Source organism: Lactuca sativa, chromosome 6, assembly GCF_002870075.4.
Source record: "Lactuca sativa cultivar Salinas chromosome 6, Lsat_Salinas_v11, whole genome shotgun sequence".
Classification (NCBI taxonomy): Eukaryota; Viridiplantae; Streptophyta; class Magnoliopsida; order Asterales; family Asteraceae; genus Lactuca; species Lactuca sativa.
This window is the reverse complement of record NC_056628.2, coordinates 24,026,945-24,042,726: the sequence shown is the minus strand read 5'-3', so window position 1 is coordinate 24,042,726 and position 15,782 is coordinate 24,026,945. Positions and strand designations below refer to the sequence as shown.

Sequence of the window (15,782 nt, the reverse complement as noted above, 5' to 3'; positions counted from 1 at the left end):
TAGAAGTGGAAATTTTATTTTTAAGTGACATAATTTGGTATGTATTTAAACTAGAATGATTTAGGATTTTTTTTGTTTGAAGTTCAAGTTAGCTTTAACATTTTTAGGAAGAAAGGGGGGCATTTGACTCTCATAGTACCACATATTCAAAAATCAAAATTGATTATAATGATTTTATATAATTTGGGTATTTTTTATGTGCTTGAACTTAAATAGTCATTTTTTTAGTTTTTTTTTTAGAAAAGTTTTCTTTTGATCTCAGTTTCATCAAAACTTTTGTGATTGTGTGGTATGAGGTTGAGTATTAATTAGAAATGATAGATGAAAGCTTGAGAATTTTATTTAAAAATAAATATGATTGAAAAATAAAATTTATTTTACCCGTGATTCCCACGGATTTTACACCTAGTATAAATATATTCCAATCATTTATAAAAGATACAGACATGTATTATTATTTATTATTTATTATTTTTTATGGAATAAAACAAATAGAGAGTTGTACATTTGCGTGCCTGTGAAGATAAAAGGCTGGAAAGGCCGAAAAATGGTCTCGTTATTCCCGTTGGCCCAAATTAAACTTGGATTACGGCCGATCTCTTCTGCTTCTGCCTCCGGTTTCACTCGACTGTCTCAACGATTCTACACAACAACAACAAGCACCACCTGCTCCTCCCAAACATCAGCCATGGCTGCTACCGATACGAAAAATCTGCAGCCTCCTGTAGCTAAAAAGGTGAAGCACGAAATGGAAATGTTTGGAGACGTTAGGGTTGATAATTACTACTGGCTCCGTGACGATTCTCGTTCCAATCCTGAAATCCTTTCCCACCTTCAACAAGAAAATGCTTATACTGATTTCATCATGTCAGGTAACCAACTCCCTTCTACCTGTACTCTCTCAATCTGAAGTCGATGTAGATTGGTTTTTTGCTGCTTGTACTCTCTCATATGAAACTTTTTTCTTAGTAATTGAAAGAGTTATTGTATTTTAAATATCAGGAACCAAACATTTGGAAGATCGGATTTATGCTGAGTTAAGAAGCCGGATTAAAGAAGATGATATATCTGCACCTGTTCGAAAAGGCCCTTACTACTATTACGAGCGGACTTTGGAGGGCAAGGAGTACGTACAGCATTGTCGGCGCCTTGTAGAAAACAATGGGGATGCACCATCTGTTCATGATTCCATGCCAACAGGACCAGAAGCTCCTCCTGAGCATGTGATTTTGGATGAAAATGTTAAGGCTAAAGAGCATGCATATTACAGCATTGGTGCTTTTAATGTCAGTCCAAATCACAAATTGGTAGCATACGCAGAAGACACTAAAGGAGATGAGATCTATACCATTTATGTCATGGATGCTGAGACTTGCACACTTGTTGGTGACCCCTTGGTTGGTGTAACAAGTTATCTTGAATGGGCAGGTGATGAGGCTTTGCTATACATCACCATGGATGCGATTCTCAGGCCAGATAAGGTGTGGTTTCATAAGTTGGGTACAAATCAATCGACAGATTCATGTCTTTATGATGAAAAAGATGATATGTTTTCCCTAGATCTTGAAGCTTCTGAGAGCAAAAAGTACCTGTTTGTTGGATCAGAGAGTAAAACTACAAGGTCTATCTTCTATTTTGATATCTCAAAGCCTGAGAACAATCTTACAATTCTAACACCTCGCACAGAGGGCATTGATACATCAGTCAGCCATCGTGGCAATCATTTTTTCATCAAAAGGAGGAGTGATGAGGCTTTCAATTCAGAACTACTAGCATGTCCATTGGACAATGTAAATGCAACCACAATTCTTCTTCCTCATAGGGAAACTGTAAAAATACAGGATGTAAGAACTTTTAGTGATCACCTTGTTGTGTATGAGCGTGAAAAGGGTTTACCTCGGGTAACCTTTTACCCTCTTCCACCTATTGGTGAACCACTTCAAAGTCTCCATGGTGGCCAATCTGTTGAATTTATTGACCCTGTTTATTCAGTGGAACCAGCAGAGTCGCAATTTTCTTCAAGTATATTGAGATTTGATTATAGCTCTCTGAGAACACCCCCTTCTACATATGATTATGACATGAATACAGGAGTTTCAGTTCTGAAGAAAATCGAAACAGTAAGTTACATACATGATGATTGATTTTAGTAAAAAAAAAAAAAAACTCCTCGTTAGGTCTAATGAGTTTCTTTTTTGGTGGAATCAGGTATTGGGTGGTTTTGATATCTCAAACTATGTAACCAAAAGGGAGTGGGCAGTTGCTCAAGATGGCACTCATGTTCCTATATCAATTGTCTACCGAAAGGATTTGGTGAAGCTTGATGGGTCGGATCCAATGTTGCTATATGGATATGGATCCTATGAGGTAATGGATTTGCATGCAAGAAATAAATTGGAACTTGTACGTTACTACATTGTCACTGAAGCAATTTCCATTTGTCTTGTTATGCAGATATGTGTGGATCCTAGTTTCAAAGCATCAAGATTGTCTTTATTGGATCGTGGTTTTATATATGCAATTGCTCACATCCGTGGGGGTGGAGAAATGGGGAGGAAGTGGTATGAAAATGGGAAATATCTTCATAAGAAGAATACATTCACAGATTTTATCGATTGTGCAGAGTATCTGATACAAAAGAAATATTGTACGAAAGAAAAACTGTGCATTAATGGAAGAAGTGCAGGAGGGTTGCTTATTGGTGCTGTTGTAAACATGAGGCCTGATTTATTTAAGGCTGCTGTAGCTGGAGTACCATTTGTAGATGTTGTGACTACAATGCTTGATCCAACTATTCCTCTTACAACTGCAGAATGGGAGGTGATTTATATATAATCTTTTTTTTTCTTTGGAAACTCAAAGTAGGATGCTATGATAATATTAGTATGTTTCTTTCAAAATGTGAATGACTTGTTTTATTGCAGGAATGGGGTGATCCTCGGAAAGAAGAGTTCTACTTTTACATGAAATCATATTCACCAGTTGATAATGTGAGTGTCAGTGTGTCTTGTTTCAGTTTAAATCCATCTGATAGATCATCAAATGTTAAAGTTAGTTACTGATGGGTGTCTGTTTTGACCAGGTAAAAGCTCAGGATTATCCAGCAATACTTGTTACTGCTGGATTAAATGGTAGGCTATCTTTTCAAGAAGATGACAAGAGTGACATATTGTAGTGTTTACTTTTTTATTTTATTTGGTAATTTGTGCCAATATCGTTTTCTTGATTATATCTAATGTATTGTTTAACTGGAGGTATGTATGACATGTTTTGGCAGATCCACGTGTACTTTATTCAGAACCTGCTAAGTTTGTTGCAAAGTTGAGAGAGATGAAAACAGATGAGAATGTTTTGTTGTTTAAATGTGAGATGGGAGCAGGACACTTCTCCAAGTCAGGAAGGTAATAATGATTTAATATTCTTTCCTTTTGTTAAAAATATACCAAAAACATATTTTTGGTTCAAATCTTTAACCATCTTCTTCCTGTTTGTGTTTAATTTAGGTTTGAGAAGCTCCAAGAGGATGCATTTACATACACTTTCATTTTGAAGATTCTGAACATGGTTCCTATCAAGGTGGTGGTGTAACTGGGAAAAATGGCTTGGATTACAATTGGAAGCTTCTTCAAGGTCCTCCAAATTCCTTTTAGACGTTTTTAGCTGATTGTTATATATGGATTTCACCTTCTATCCTCTCATGCTACTATTACTATTGCTTATTTTTGTTGTATTGTATTTTGATTCACAGAACCCGTGATGTCAAAAGGGTGAACTCTGAAGGTACTCAGCCTCTTGAGTTAGTCAAAGGAGCATTCCATAATCCATCATCTATGTGATAACATAAGACTTGTTTACCTTGAGTTGAATGTCTTTTAGAGATTAGTGATGTCTTAAGATATTCTTTTGTTGATTTATATGATGATGAGAGAAATGTCTTTGCACATCTGTAACGGTTTTTTCTTTGAATTCAGTTTACCAAATTATACATAACAACCCTATTGAATGGTGAATCTATCCAATCGATCCATCCATCTATTCTAAATTTGCAATATCGAATAATTTATCATTGTAACTATGATCATTTTTATATGAATGATGAATATTAACGATGATCATATTAAATTCTTATGTGAATGATCATTGTCTACTGGGAACATACAATATTTAGAGATTTCTAGTTGTACAATATGATTCTTGGCATGTGAATGGTGAATATTAATGAGTAAACCAATAAATATCCTTCAACAATCGTGACGCTTGAGTTTGAATTCATCAAGGATCTAAATAGATTCTTATGACGTAATCTTGGGTATCTTATTTGATAACCAGATTATTTTTTAAGATTATAAACTTATAATATAAAAATAAAAGTTGGTTAAAAGCATGTGTTGTGTTTCATTTGTAATTTGCATAAAAAGTGCAGTGTTGGGTTTGATATGTAGTTTATTAATAGCACCAGAATAATAATAATAAGTTGCCTAGACTATTTTGTTGGATCGGACTGGTCAAGGACCCGATAGATTATTATTATTATTATTATTATTATTATTATTATTATTATTATTATTATTATTATTATTATTTCATCGATATCTATCGACTTTTTAATTCCAAATTAAAAGTCATCATACAATGAGTGAGATGACAAACGGACAACAAGTTGTGTCGCTAAGCTTTTTTGAATGGTAAAGCTAATTCTTTTAAAGACTACATCCGAAGATCTAGGGGATATAACATTACTATGCAAGATTCGTTGTACTCTTTTAAGAAGCTCTACTGCATCCGGTGCGAGGAAACCAAAAGTATCAAATGCAAATGGTATGAACACATGTTGATTTTCCAGGCACGATCTCTCATGTTTGGTGACTTTACATGTGGCTGCTTTTAAAGCAACATGTCCCGCTGTGAACCCCCCAGCCCTCAGGCCCACGAGAGGGGATACCCCTGTAAGATCCACACATGCATGTTTCCCTCCGACCCATCCAAAAATCAAAATGTCAGCCGGTCTGAGGGTTGACCTTCCTTCTGTCGGGTCAGTCAAGAAATTAACATGTGTCTCTTTCTTAGCGGAAACCCCGACACGCTTACTTTTATGTTTTATTGTTGTGCGCCTTGTCTCATTTTCTTTTTACCTTTTATCAAGTAAGTCTTAAGTATATTAATAATTGTATATGCATATAAAAAGAAGGGGACCAACCGGACCATGCAGTTCACAAGTTATCTCAGATCTACCGGAGTACATGCAATGAAGATGCTCGTGGTCTAGCTTAGGGGTGTAGCCAATATAGTGCAAGAGTGGGTTTTGGTCCACCCACACAAAATTAAGGTTACATACACACGTGTGTGTGTGTGTGTATATATATATATATATATATATATATATATATATATATATATATATATATATATATATATATATATATATATATATAGCTAGGTTCAAATGTTTCTAGCAACTATTGTGTGCATAAATGCACCAATAGGAATTTAGGAATAATTAAATAACTAAAAATTGTAATAAGGGTAATTATGTAACTTTAGCATGATAATTAAAATAAAATCCATTAATTCATGGAAATTACCATAAAAATCTCTTTGACCAACTATTAAACCCTAGCTTCTCATATCATATGTATTCTACTTATGCCTCCTCCCTATTGCCTCTTCCATCGGCAACCATAAAATCGTATCCTCCCCCTTCCATTGACCTTCGGCCGCATCAGTTGAGTTTTGATGAACATGTCGACCATAACCCTGCTACAACCAACAAATGTTACAAGACTGAGGGAGTGAATGATAATCAAAATACCAGCACTAGTAGCAACGAATTCAAACGAATTCTATTTCTCAAGACGCCAAAAGGTTAGTTATATTTCCTCTATTTCTTATTCAACTTAATCGATTTCTTCTACCTTAATTTCTGATTCGTTGGAAGTTTCATCTTTGAAGAATCGAGACTTGTTCACTTTGAGTCAAAATTGATTTATGATTCTGATTGAGTATGTATCGATTGATTGGTTTTGAAATTGATTTCTGATTTTGCACCTTGAATCTAATTGCTATCTGAAATTGCACATGATGTTTACCTTGTTGTTGAATCTGATGTTGATCTTGACATGTTAATTTGCTATGTGTAATGTGAAAGTGTAACTTCCACCCACCAGGTGTTTGACATAATGCCAACATTACATCATTCTTCCTTAAACATTCTACATATTCTTATGTGATAATGATTTCTTTTGATTTATTCTAGATATTGTAAGTTATGTATACCTTAAATATTTTAAGCATTATGGTTTACGTATATTTATTTTATGCATGGTGGTTTGATAAAATGTTCACTTCAAATTATTCTACTTATTCTAATGTATGTTGTATACTAGTTATTCTAACTACTTTTACTTATGTTTTATGTTCTGTGTTGAATATTCTATATATTCTAATTAAGCTTCAATTGCTACAGATGATGAAAGATACAGTATTACCTTTTTATAATATTTCCATTCTGAAAGAATAGTTTATTATATAAGAATATTATTGCTTTATTATGATAGAATTTGTAGTTAATTGATTATATGTTTAATGTGCAGCTATTACAAGTGTATCACTACAAAGTATTTGACAATGAATTTGTGATAGAAATGGCTTGAAGACCTGATGGGAAAGGCTCCTTGTATAAAATCATTCTCATGCAATACAATTCTGACAAAATGTCAATGTCACAAAATGTCAATCTCATAGAATGCTAGCATATTTTGAATTGGCTTAAAGGTCAAACATACACAAGACATCTAGAATGTTGTTATTTTTTAAGAATTATACTTGTTATTCTTTTAGAATGTTTGTTATAATTCAATTAATCACAATCGTACAATGTAATTATTTGGTATATTATTAGTTCAAGAATCGATTTTGTGTATTCTTTCAGAATATATTTACTAGTTTATGGTTGACATTCTGTCATTCTGACAGAATAAAATCGAAAAATATGTTTACTACTTTATGGTTAAAATTCTATCATTCTGACAGAATAAAAATCGGATTTTTAATTTTAAATTAATTTAAAATATTTAGATTTTTAAAAATAAAGGAATTAATTATCCCTAAAAATCCGAAAATTTCCTTTTTTAATATAGGTTAATTGACTAGAATGCTCTTATGCTCAAATTTGTGTGATTATATGGTACATATTATCCTATTCTACTATCATAGACCCTCAGATCATGACCTTTGATTATATTTCATCCAATGGTCCAGATCTGTGCATTCTGGCACACAATAGTTACTAAAAACAAAATAACCTAATCCTATATATATATATATATATATATATATATATATATATATATATATATATATATATATATATATATATATATATATATATATATAAGGAATTAGGGTTGTGATATGGCGTTTTCCATTCAAACTTGAAATTTGTAGAAGAGAATACATTGTTGTCTATGTCGATTAGACTCAATTTTAGATTATTTTAATAATGTAAGGCAACATCGTTTGCAACTTAAAATAAAAAATTTAGTTAAGAATACATATACATATATATATATATATATATATATATATATATATATATATATATATATATATATATATATATATATATATATATATATATATAGTTACATTTTGTTATCGTTTGAAGAATTTTACCACTGGTTCATATTTTGTATATTATTTGGCCTACCCTAAAATAAAATTTCGGCTATGCCATGTGTCTAGTTGGCCACGAACCACAAATGTGAACACTACCTTGGGTGTTTAGTGGTGTCTAGTGGTTGAAGTTTTCGTGGTCATTTGTGGTGGAAAGCACGAATCACCACAACCAATTATTTTCTTTTTCTCTTTTTCTCTCTATATTTTAAGTAATATATATATATATATATATATATATATATATATATATATATATATATATATATATATATATATATATATATATATATATATATATATATATATATATATATATATATATATATAAAATTAAAAGTAAGAAGGATATAATGATGGGTATACCACATCTAATGGTTGTGTGTGGTGATGAGGTAACACTCTTTCACATTAGTGATTAGTAATGGATACTTTGGATGGCCTAATAATCCAGTCCATGTAAAACTGTTTTTTCTTAACAATCTTAATAACCGATATAACCCGTTCAACTAAAACTGAGCTGGTGGTTTGATATAGGTTTTTATAGAAAGCTGAAATCGGTTTTCACTGATTTTTTTCTAAAAAACTGAACCACACCAGATTTTAATCGGAAAAAACTGGTTTTAACGTAATTTCACTTTCAAATAACCGAAAAAACGAACCAATTATAACCGAATTTCTACCTAAGGCATCAACCTACTCACCCAGAGAAGCCCACCTCTACAGCCTAGAGGAGTGAGACTAAATTAATGGTACTCCCAGTCCCACGCACGCATTACGCAATGCCGACTCGAACCCAAGTCCTTCATTTGACCAAGCCAAGCCACCCAACCTTGAAAACTAAAGACAAGCATATGTAGTTTAGGAGGTCATCATTTAGTGGCACTAGAGGAGTAGACAACAAACATGGGTTTACTTCAGACTCATCCTTTACCATACTAGTCTTTTTGGCCCAACCCAATCCATGTGCACCTCTACTTTAGACTAGGTGCACATCAAGAGTTGTGTTTTTTAAACCATAATAAAACGGGCTGGTATTTTTAGAACCCGTTAAGCGAAAACTGATGAAAAGGATTTTATAAAAGCAAACGAACCATTTTTTCAACCGAAAAGCCGATTTTTTAAAGCAATTTCACTTTCAAAAAAACAAAAAGACCAATTATAGCCAAAAGCCGAAAACCAGTTTATGGAAAATCAGTATTTGTGCACCTCCACTCTAGATCCATTTTGACACTCCAAATTCGCCTCTCCTATGGTGCCTTCTTTTCTTGCCAAACACCATAAAGTTATATAAAACTGCATTAAGAAGTAAGAACTAAGCAACATGAAAAAAAAAATACTTATGGACTTGGTTTACATTTGAAAATCGGATCTTAACAACCCTTCGCATATCAACTTACAGGACAAAAACAAAACATGACAGGACAGGGAGCTTTACCAACCATATAACTTACTTAAGTCCCTCCCAACTACTAACTTGTAAAAAATCCAAATAAAACAACTTCTTATTATTCACCAACCATATTCTTATCTACAAACAACAAACAACAAACATATAAATTAAAAACAAAACATACTTCAATTTCCACTCTTCTTTCTACTCTTGCCTGACAAAAGGTGGCGAGCTGACATCAGTTGTACTATAAAACGAGTCCTCAGCCCCACCATAATACGTCTCTTCCTTCTCATCATCCCATTTCACAATCTCCCGTATGTACTTAAACGCCTCATCAACCGTCACCCTGTCCCGGGCCCGCGCTTGCCAAACAAACAGCTTTCTTGTAGTCAAAGACGCATACAAATCCTTAAATCTCATCGCCACATAATAGTAAGCTTGGTGGGCCAGGTTTTGGTTGTTGGTGTAGGGTCGAACCGGGCTGAAATCAGTGAACCACTCACACGCACTTAACGGGGTATGCTTAAGCTTCTCCTCAAAAAGATCATATTTATTTAAAATCAAGACAAAAGGAGTGTCTTTAAAACAAGGGTGTTTCACCATCGCCTCAAAAAGCTCTTTGCTTTGAACCATTTTGTTTTGAAGTAGGGACCCGCTTCCTGTGTTGTCGGGTGACAACCACATTTGATCATAGTCGCTTAGGGCAACACAAAACACGACTACACGCACATCCTCAAACATTTCCACCCATCGACACCCTTCATTCATTCCCTTAGCATTTACTCTGATCAGTTGATATCTAACAAGTAACAACACGTATATAAAAGATTAATCACTTTGAAAAAATGCTGATATACAAAATGTAAGATTACCTGGTAAGAGGTTGAGATTGGGCATCGAGATTATCGGTGTATGTCTCTGACATGGGACTACGATCATCAAGGGAGAATTCTATAAAAGCCAAGCCATTTCCTTGAGTCACACCTTCAGCATACAATATGTCATGCTCTGAAGGTTCATATTCGTTGCTAGATACCTCAACCGCCTGAAACCCACTCAAAATTATTATTATTATTATTTTTATTACTGGGTGTGACTCGGTCAGATCCAGACTGTTTGATATCATACTTAGAAGCCTCTGACTCGGTAAGATTCATTCAGGGTTGTGTCTAGACTTAATCAACAACTATCAAAGGCACCTTAATAAGTTTGTTTTGAGAAATGATGAAATGAATGAATGAATATACCCACCCGACTTAAGAAGTAGTCTGCAACATCGGGAAGGAAGTGTAGCTCATTTCTCCTCTTGTATGTTTCCTGGATGGCTGGATCCTTCCAGACCTCTTCGACTAGTGGGGCATACTCACGTGTTGCTGCAGGGAAAAATGCATCCAAATCTCCAGTCGCAATGATGTCAAGGAGCCAATCCGAAAAATGTTTCAATCTTGGGTTCAGGGAGTAGATACAGTGGCTTGCTTCTTCCTCATTACCTGAATTGAAATCAAACCATTCGATTTAAGTTTATGTTGATTTTTGAGTTCAAAAGGTAAAAAAAATAAAGTCAAACTACCTGTTTCGGTGGACTGATCATGTGATTCTATGGAGAGGGAGTTTTTCTTCATCATCATTGCTTCTTCCTCAAAGCGCTCACGTCCATCAAGTAGAATGCTCAGGTATCTATACATGTTGCTCTGGATCATCAGCTTTATATTTTGCAGCTCTTCATCACTAAATCTGTTCCCATATAAGAATTTTGCCTGCATCCACAGTAACCACAAGGGAAATGATCTTTATACGTGCTCATTAACCAGTACTAATTACAATCGATAATCTCTGTAATCATAAAGTGTTTTTTTTTTTTTCAACTTTTTTGAAATGAAAATGAAAATGGAAATGAAATAGAGGGGGCATACCTGCTTAAAGATGGTGCTTGTTCCAGAACCCTCAAGTCCAAGTAATAAAAGCTTCTGAATCTTTTTGGGCTCAAAGTAATTTGGAACAGTTGTGTAATTGCTGGCTTCATCCCTCTCTCTTTGTGGCTGACCTTGTGGCACAGGCAACGAGAACAACGTACAAAGAAACCGTGTTGAAGCCTTTTCCCAACAAAATAACAAAAAAAACATTTTATCCACCATACTTTATTTACAACACATGAAAATATCATACATTACATAATAATAATAGATAATAGATAATAATACAATACATACCTTTTCCCAAATATTTCCCTTGATGTTATTCTGACCTTCTTCCTCATAACGCCCATCATCATAAACCCAAAAATGCGTGTCTCGAGGACATTGCACACTTGCCATCTGAAACAAATCAATACAACAGATTATAACAGATTTCAAATTTCTATATCACTCACCAAACATCTGTAACAACATCAAAATACTAACTAACCTTCAGCACTTTCAGCTCAAGTTTTGTGATTTCTCTTCCATTCATGTAAACTTCTGTGTTTCCATTGCTTGCAGTCGGACTAAGTTTCCCAGTGAAATTCAAGTTTGAACTCACAACTCTATCGGGTTTCTCTCCCTCCTGAAACATTAAAAACAAAAATATTACAATCTTTACAACCAAACATACAGAAAACTCACTACACATACAGAAAGAACATGGTTTTACCTTTCCCCAAAGACCGGATTCTTTGTCATACCAATACATTCCAGGTTTTAACTTTCGTGGAGGCAATGGGCATCCCAAAAGTTCAGCCATTTCTTCAGGTTTAAGTGGATACCCATTAACAATCAATTGCTCAGGTCTTAGCTGATTAGCAGAACATTCTTTTTCTGCTTTCATAATCTGTTTCACTTCCAAAGGACTAAGCAACCGAGATAACAACCTCGAATTCTTCCCTAAAGTAAGACGTTTTGACTCATCAATCGCTTCACCAATACAAGTAACACACTTTCTACCCTCGGGCATCGATCCCATTGCTCTAAGAACACAATTACTACAATATTTTGCATCACAAACCAAACAAGATTCTTTCGTTTCCCACTTCCCTTTCCCACACCTGTAACAAACTCGTCTTTTTGTTGTCTTCTTCTTTTTCTTTTCTTTAGAAACCGCAACGTATTCGGGGTATCCGGGCCCCACGTCTTTCCTCTCGGATCTATCGATTGTGTTGAAAGTGACCACAGGAGCTCGACCTCGTCTCACTTCGTTTCCATTAGCATCAATTTGTAGGTTTTGAGAAGAACTAGGAGACCCTGAAGGGGAAGCTGAAAATGAATCACCATTATGCAAAACGGAAACTACAGATTCAGAACTCCTTGATAATCTTGGACTTTGATTTGGGGAATCTGTCACATGTGCAATATAAGAAACTGGCAAAGGTATAGGCTCGATTACAGGGGGGGCTTCACGAGTGATGGATCTTCTTGAATCTGAAAATGATTCAGCTACAGATGCTGTAGGGATAGAACGGGAATTTACTTCTAATGGTTCAACCCTTGGAACCTGATAAGAAACATTAGGACCCATGTATTCCATAGCAATTGAGTAATCAAGTTCATCACTTTCTTCAGGTACTGCAGCTCCAGGAGGTAGCATCTTCTTCACAAGCTCCTTCCAATCTTCTGCCCCGTTTTCCTCCATATCTCTCATACCAATTTCTTTGGAAACTAATAGATCTTCAAGAAACGATTTTTTTTTAATCAAATTGGGTCTTCATGTCACCAAATATCAATAATCCAGTTCAGAGAAGCATAGATTCGACTAATCTGTAAAAATACCCAAATCAGATTAAAGAAGAGAAACAACCCAGATGTACTTTTCGGAACTAAAGGATCTCAAGAAACGATTTTTGAGTCAAATTAGGTCATCACAGAAGTAAAATTTGACTACCCAATTCAGAGAAGCATAGATTCAACTAGCTCTTAAAGTACCCAAATCAGATTAAAGAAGAAAAATACCTCAATTTACGAGAAATTCCCCGATGAGTTTGGTGAAGTCAATATCTCCTCATATTCAACAGCCAAAAAGGGGGAAATGGTTGCAACCAATCCAAAACAAGGCCCCACCACACACCTCAAAAAGAATCAACCAATTCTGGAACACATCGCACAAACTAAAGTCAAAGTCTTCATCATCGCAGTCAAAGTCTAACTTTTTCGATCTTCAAAAGCCTTCAATTTTGAACAAAAAGATTAGAACAACTAATCAACGAAACAACAGACGACCCGAATGAAGAAACCCCTTTGAATCTGTCAAAACCTAACAAGTTTGAAATCCAAATTCACATGATTTGAACGATTCAAATCTAAACTAATTGAAGATGACAGATTTCTTAAACAAATGCAACTATATGGCAGGAGCATCAACAGGATAAAGATTTTGTCAGCAACAAAGAAGGCAAAAAAAGAATAAAAAGACTTACTTTGGAGCAAGTATCTGGCTTTTAGAAAAGAAAAGAGTAAAGGGCATCAAGGAAAGGCGAGAAAAAGGATGAGGGGCGTGCGGGTACACTGTGGAAGATAAAAAAATATTTTAACTGAGAAAGTGACAAGCAAAGGGAAGATGAATCTGAAAGCTATTTACTTTTTTAACCTTTTGGGCCTCTGAAAACTGAAAAGAAATCAAATGGGTACTACTGGTGCTTGTAGGGAAAAGCTTTCTAGGGAACAACCCCGACACACTTCCATTGGAGGCTACAGGCTACAATCTATAACCTACATATACATACAAATCTGTGTGTTTTTGGGTTGTTGTGTGTTGTGTGTGTGAAAGAGAAAGAGGGGAGGTGATGGTTGATGCCTTGATGGTATGGATGATGGGGTTTGTGGAGACCATCTAACGTTGTTATATAGCGTAATGTGTCATAACCATTATTTTTGGTGTCTGAAATAATTGTAGTTTCTAACCAAGTATATACATTGCAATGTTCTCAAAATTCTATGAAAAAGAAATGTGTTATCAATTTTTTTTGTAAACGAATTATATCAGATTGAGATATGAGTTAAGTATATATATTTATGTAATTTGTATTGAACTATATTTGTTTAAAACTTATTTAGATCATAACATCATAATCTCATATGTATGGAACTTGTGGTGACATTTTTACACATAGAACCATCCCTACGCGTTCAGGGGAACATTTTATTTTCCGCACTGTTAAGGTGAAGTGTTAAAAATATATATGTTGGTATACAAACTTAACATTCTTTGTTTTGCAAGGTTTGAAAGGTAAGTTAATTTATTACTAAATTTGTTATTTGGTTAAGTTGTGGGTAGTTTGTGTATTATGAGTGATTCTTGTGGGTTGCAATGCATTTTATTTTGTTTAAGTTCGGGTTTGCACACGGGTTGAAAGAGTCCGTTTACCCGGGTACTTAAGGATTAGGTGAGGGATGTTGCACTTCAGTTGATTCATTTTTCACACACACTATCAGACTTTTTCTCTCTCGTTCTCTCTTCAGATAAAGAACTAGGGTTTTTCATTTTTGTTTCTGTTCTTAGTTCTTGTTGTAGATTAGGTTGAGTGAAATACAGAGAGTAGATTAGGAATATTGTAGTGAAGTTTTTGAATGTAAGTATGATCAAAACCATATGTATGTTTGTCTTCAAATGATATAATGGATGATAATGTTGGGAAAATATGTTTGTGTGTTTTTTAAGATGGTATCAGAGCAGTGAGGCTCCGATCTTGGTTTCCGACAATCATCGTCAACTCGTTTGAGGTACTTCTTTTTCTGTTCATATTTTTTGTTTAGATCTTGTGTTTTTTATTCATCTCGTTTAGATCTTCATAGTTGGTTATCCTAGAGGTCTCTGTTCGATTCTCTAGTGGTTGAACCTTTTTGTGATCGTCTTGGGTTTGGTTGTTCTTTTACGATCTAGGTTTTCGTTCGTAAATTTTTTTCTGTGTTCTTTGTTTTTTAAGATCTTGGTATTGCGAGTTTCTTTGTATTCTTGCAGATCTGTCGTCACGTGGAGATCCTTGTTTGACTGATTGTCTACGAGTGGAGATCCTTGGTTGTAGAACGTCGTCTTATAAGATCGATTAATCTTGTTCTCTGAAATAGCTCTCTTGAGAACGAATTTCATCACCGTTAACTCTTGTAGGGAATTGAGTAACAAGAATCGATCTGCTTCTTCTCTTCACGGTTGTTTTGTGAGCCTTCTTGTTCCGTTTTATCTCTGTTTTTAGCTGTAGATTCTGGGAGATCTTGGTTGTCTTGTGTACACCAGTTATTATATAGTCTCTTTGTGTGATTCTGTGATTCTTGTCTTGATTGTTTCTTTTGTGTGGCTCTGTGATTCTTATCTTGGGCCCCGACATACTATGGTGACCATCTGAACTTATAAGAATCACAATTGTTTGTGTTTTGTTAGTTTCCTTGTTTGTGCATCATAACTGGACCTGCACCTGGTTCTGAATCTGGTAGTGATTCTAAGATTGAATATGTGAACTAAGATGATCCTTTGTTCATTCATCCTTCTGATAATATTGTTACTACAACTGTAAACTTAAAACTATCTGGGACCGAAAATTTATGTGTATGGCGTAGTTCTATGACTAGAAGTCTTAAAACTATAAATAAATTAGGGTTTGTTGAAGGTAAAGTGACTAAGGATTCCAATGATGAACTTTGGTCGTAGAAGTTGGAGCATGCCAATGTAGTTGTTTGCTCCTGGATCCTTGGTTCTTTATCTGAGTCCATTTACTCTTGTCATGCATGTTATGAATCTGCTAAAGAAATTT

The 15,782-nt window shown here is 34.7% G+C and overlaps 2 protein-coding genes across 3 annotated transcripts; one reads left to right on the top strand and one right to left on the bottom strand.

The window, feature by feature from the left end:
- Positions 1–516: 516 nt before the first annotated feature.
- LOC111883021 (uncharacterized) lies at positions 517–4,019 on the top strand. Its single transcript, XM_023879382.3, has 9 exons — positions 517–872; positions 1,003–2,120; positions 2,209–2,367; positions 2,455–2,820; positions 2,925–2,990; positions 3,083–3,131; positions 3,278–3,401; positions 3,504–3,630; positions 3,749–4,019. The coding sequence occupies exons 1-8, from the start codon at positions 548–550 to the stop codon at positions 3,586–3,588; spliced, it is 2,292 nt and encodes a 763-aa protein (XP_023735150.1). The 5' UTR covers positions 517–547; the 3' UTR covers positions 3,589–3,630; positions 3,749–4,019.
- Positions 4,020–9,148: 5,129 nt separating this feature from the next.
- On the bottom strand, positions 9,149–13,858 carry LOC111882964 (extra-large guanine nucleotide-binding protein 3). Of its 2 annotated transcripts, none has more exons than XM_042895676.2 (11): positions 13,625–13,858; positions 13,455–13,542; positions 12,991–13,203; positions 11,699–12,798; positions 11,474–11,611; positions 11,278–11,382; positions 10,981–11,160; positions 10,638–10,824; positions 10,319–10,557; positions 9,940–10,112; positions 9,149–9,866 (listed from the first exon to the last, which is right to left on the bottom strand). In XM_042895676.2, the coding sequence occupies exons 4-11, from the start codon at positions 12,680–12,682 to the stop codon at positions 9,269–9,271; spliced, it is 2,604 nt and encodes an 867-aa protein (XP_042751610.1). In that variant the 5' UTR covers positions 12,683–12,798; positions 12,991–13,203; positions 13,455–13,542; positions 13,625–13,858; the 3' UTR covers positions 9,149–9,268. The 2 variants fall into 2 exon arrangements, with proteins under 2 accessions (XP_042751610.1, XP_042751611.1); XM_042895677.2 differs by having other exon boundaries at positions 12,991–13,126.
- Between the last annotated feature and the right edge of the window lie 1,924 nt (positions 13,859–15,782).

Excerpts from the sequence above, each read along its gene's own strand:
- LOC111882964 (XM_042895676.2), bottom strand. The coding sequence starts at position 12,682 with ATGAGAGATATGGAGGAAAACGGGGCAGAAGATTGGAAGGAGCTTGTG. Across the intron at positions 11,383-11,473 it reads TTGAGCTGAAAGTGCTGAAG|ATGGCAAGTGTGCAATGTCC; the intron begins GTTAGTTAGTAT and ends GATTTGTTTCAG. Across the intron at positions 10,113-10,318 it reads CAGACTACTTCTTAAGTCGG|GCGGTTGAGGTATCTAGCAA; the intron begins GTGGGTATATTC and ends AGTGGGTTTCAG.
- LOC111883021 (XM_023879382.3), top strand. The coding sequence starts at position 548 with ATGGTCTCGTTATTCCCGTTGGCCCAAATTAAACTTGGATTACGGCCG. Across the intron at positions 2,368-2,454 it reads ATGGATATGGATCCTATGAG|ATATGTGTGGATCCTAGTTT; the intron begins GTAATGGATTTG and ends CTTGTTATGCAG. Across the intron at positions 2,991-3,082 it reads CATATTCACCAGTTGATAAT|GTAAAAGCTCAGGATTATCC; the intron begins GTGAGTGTCAGT and ends TGTTTTGACCAG.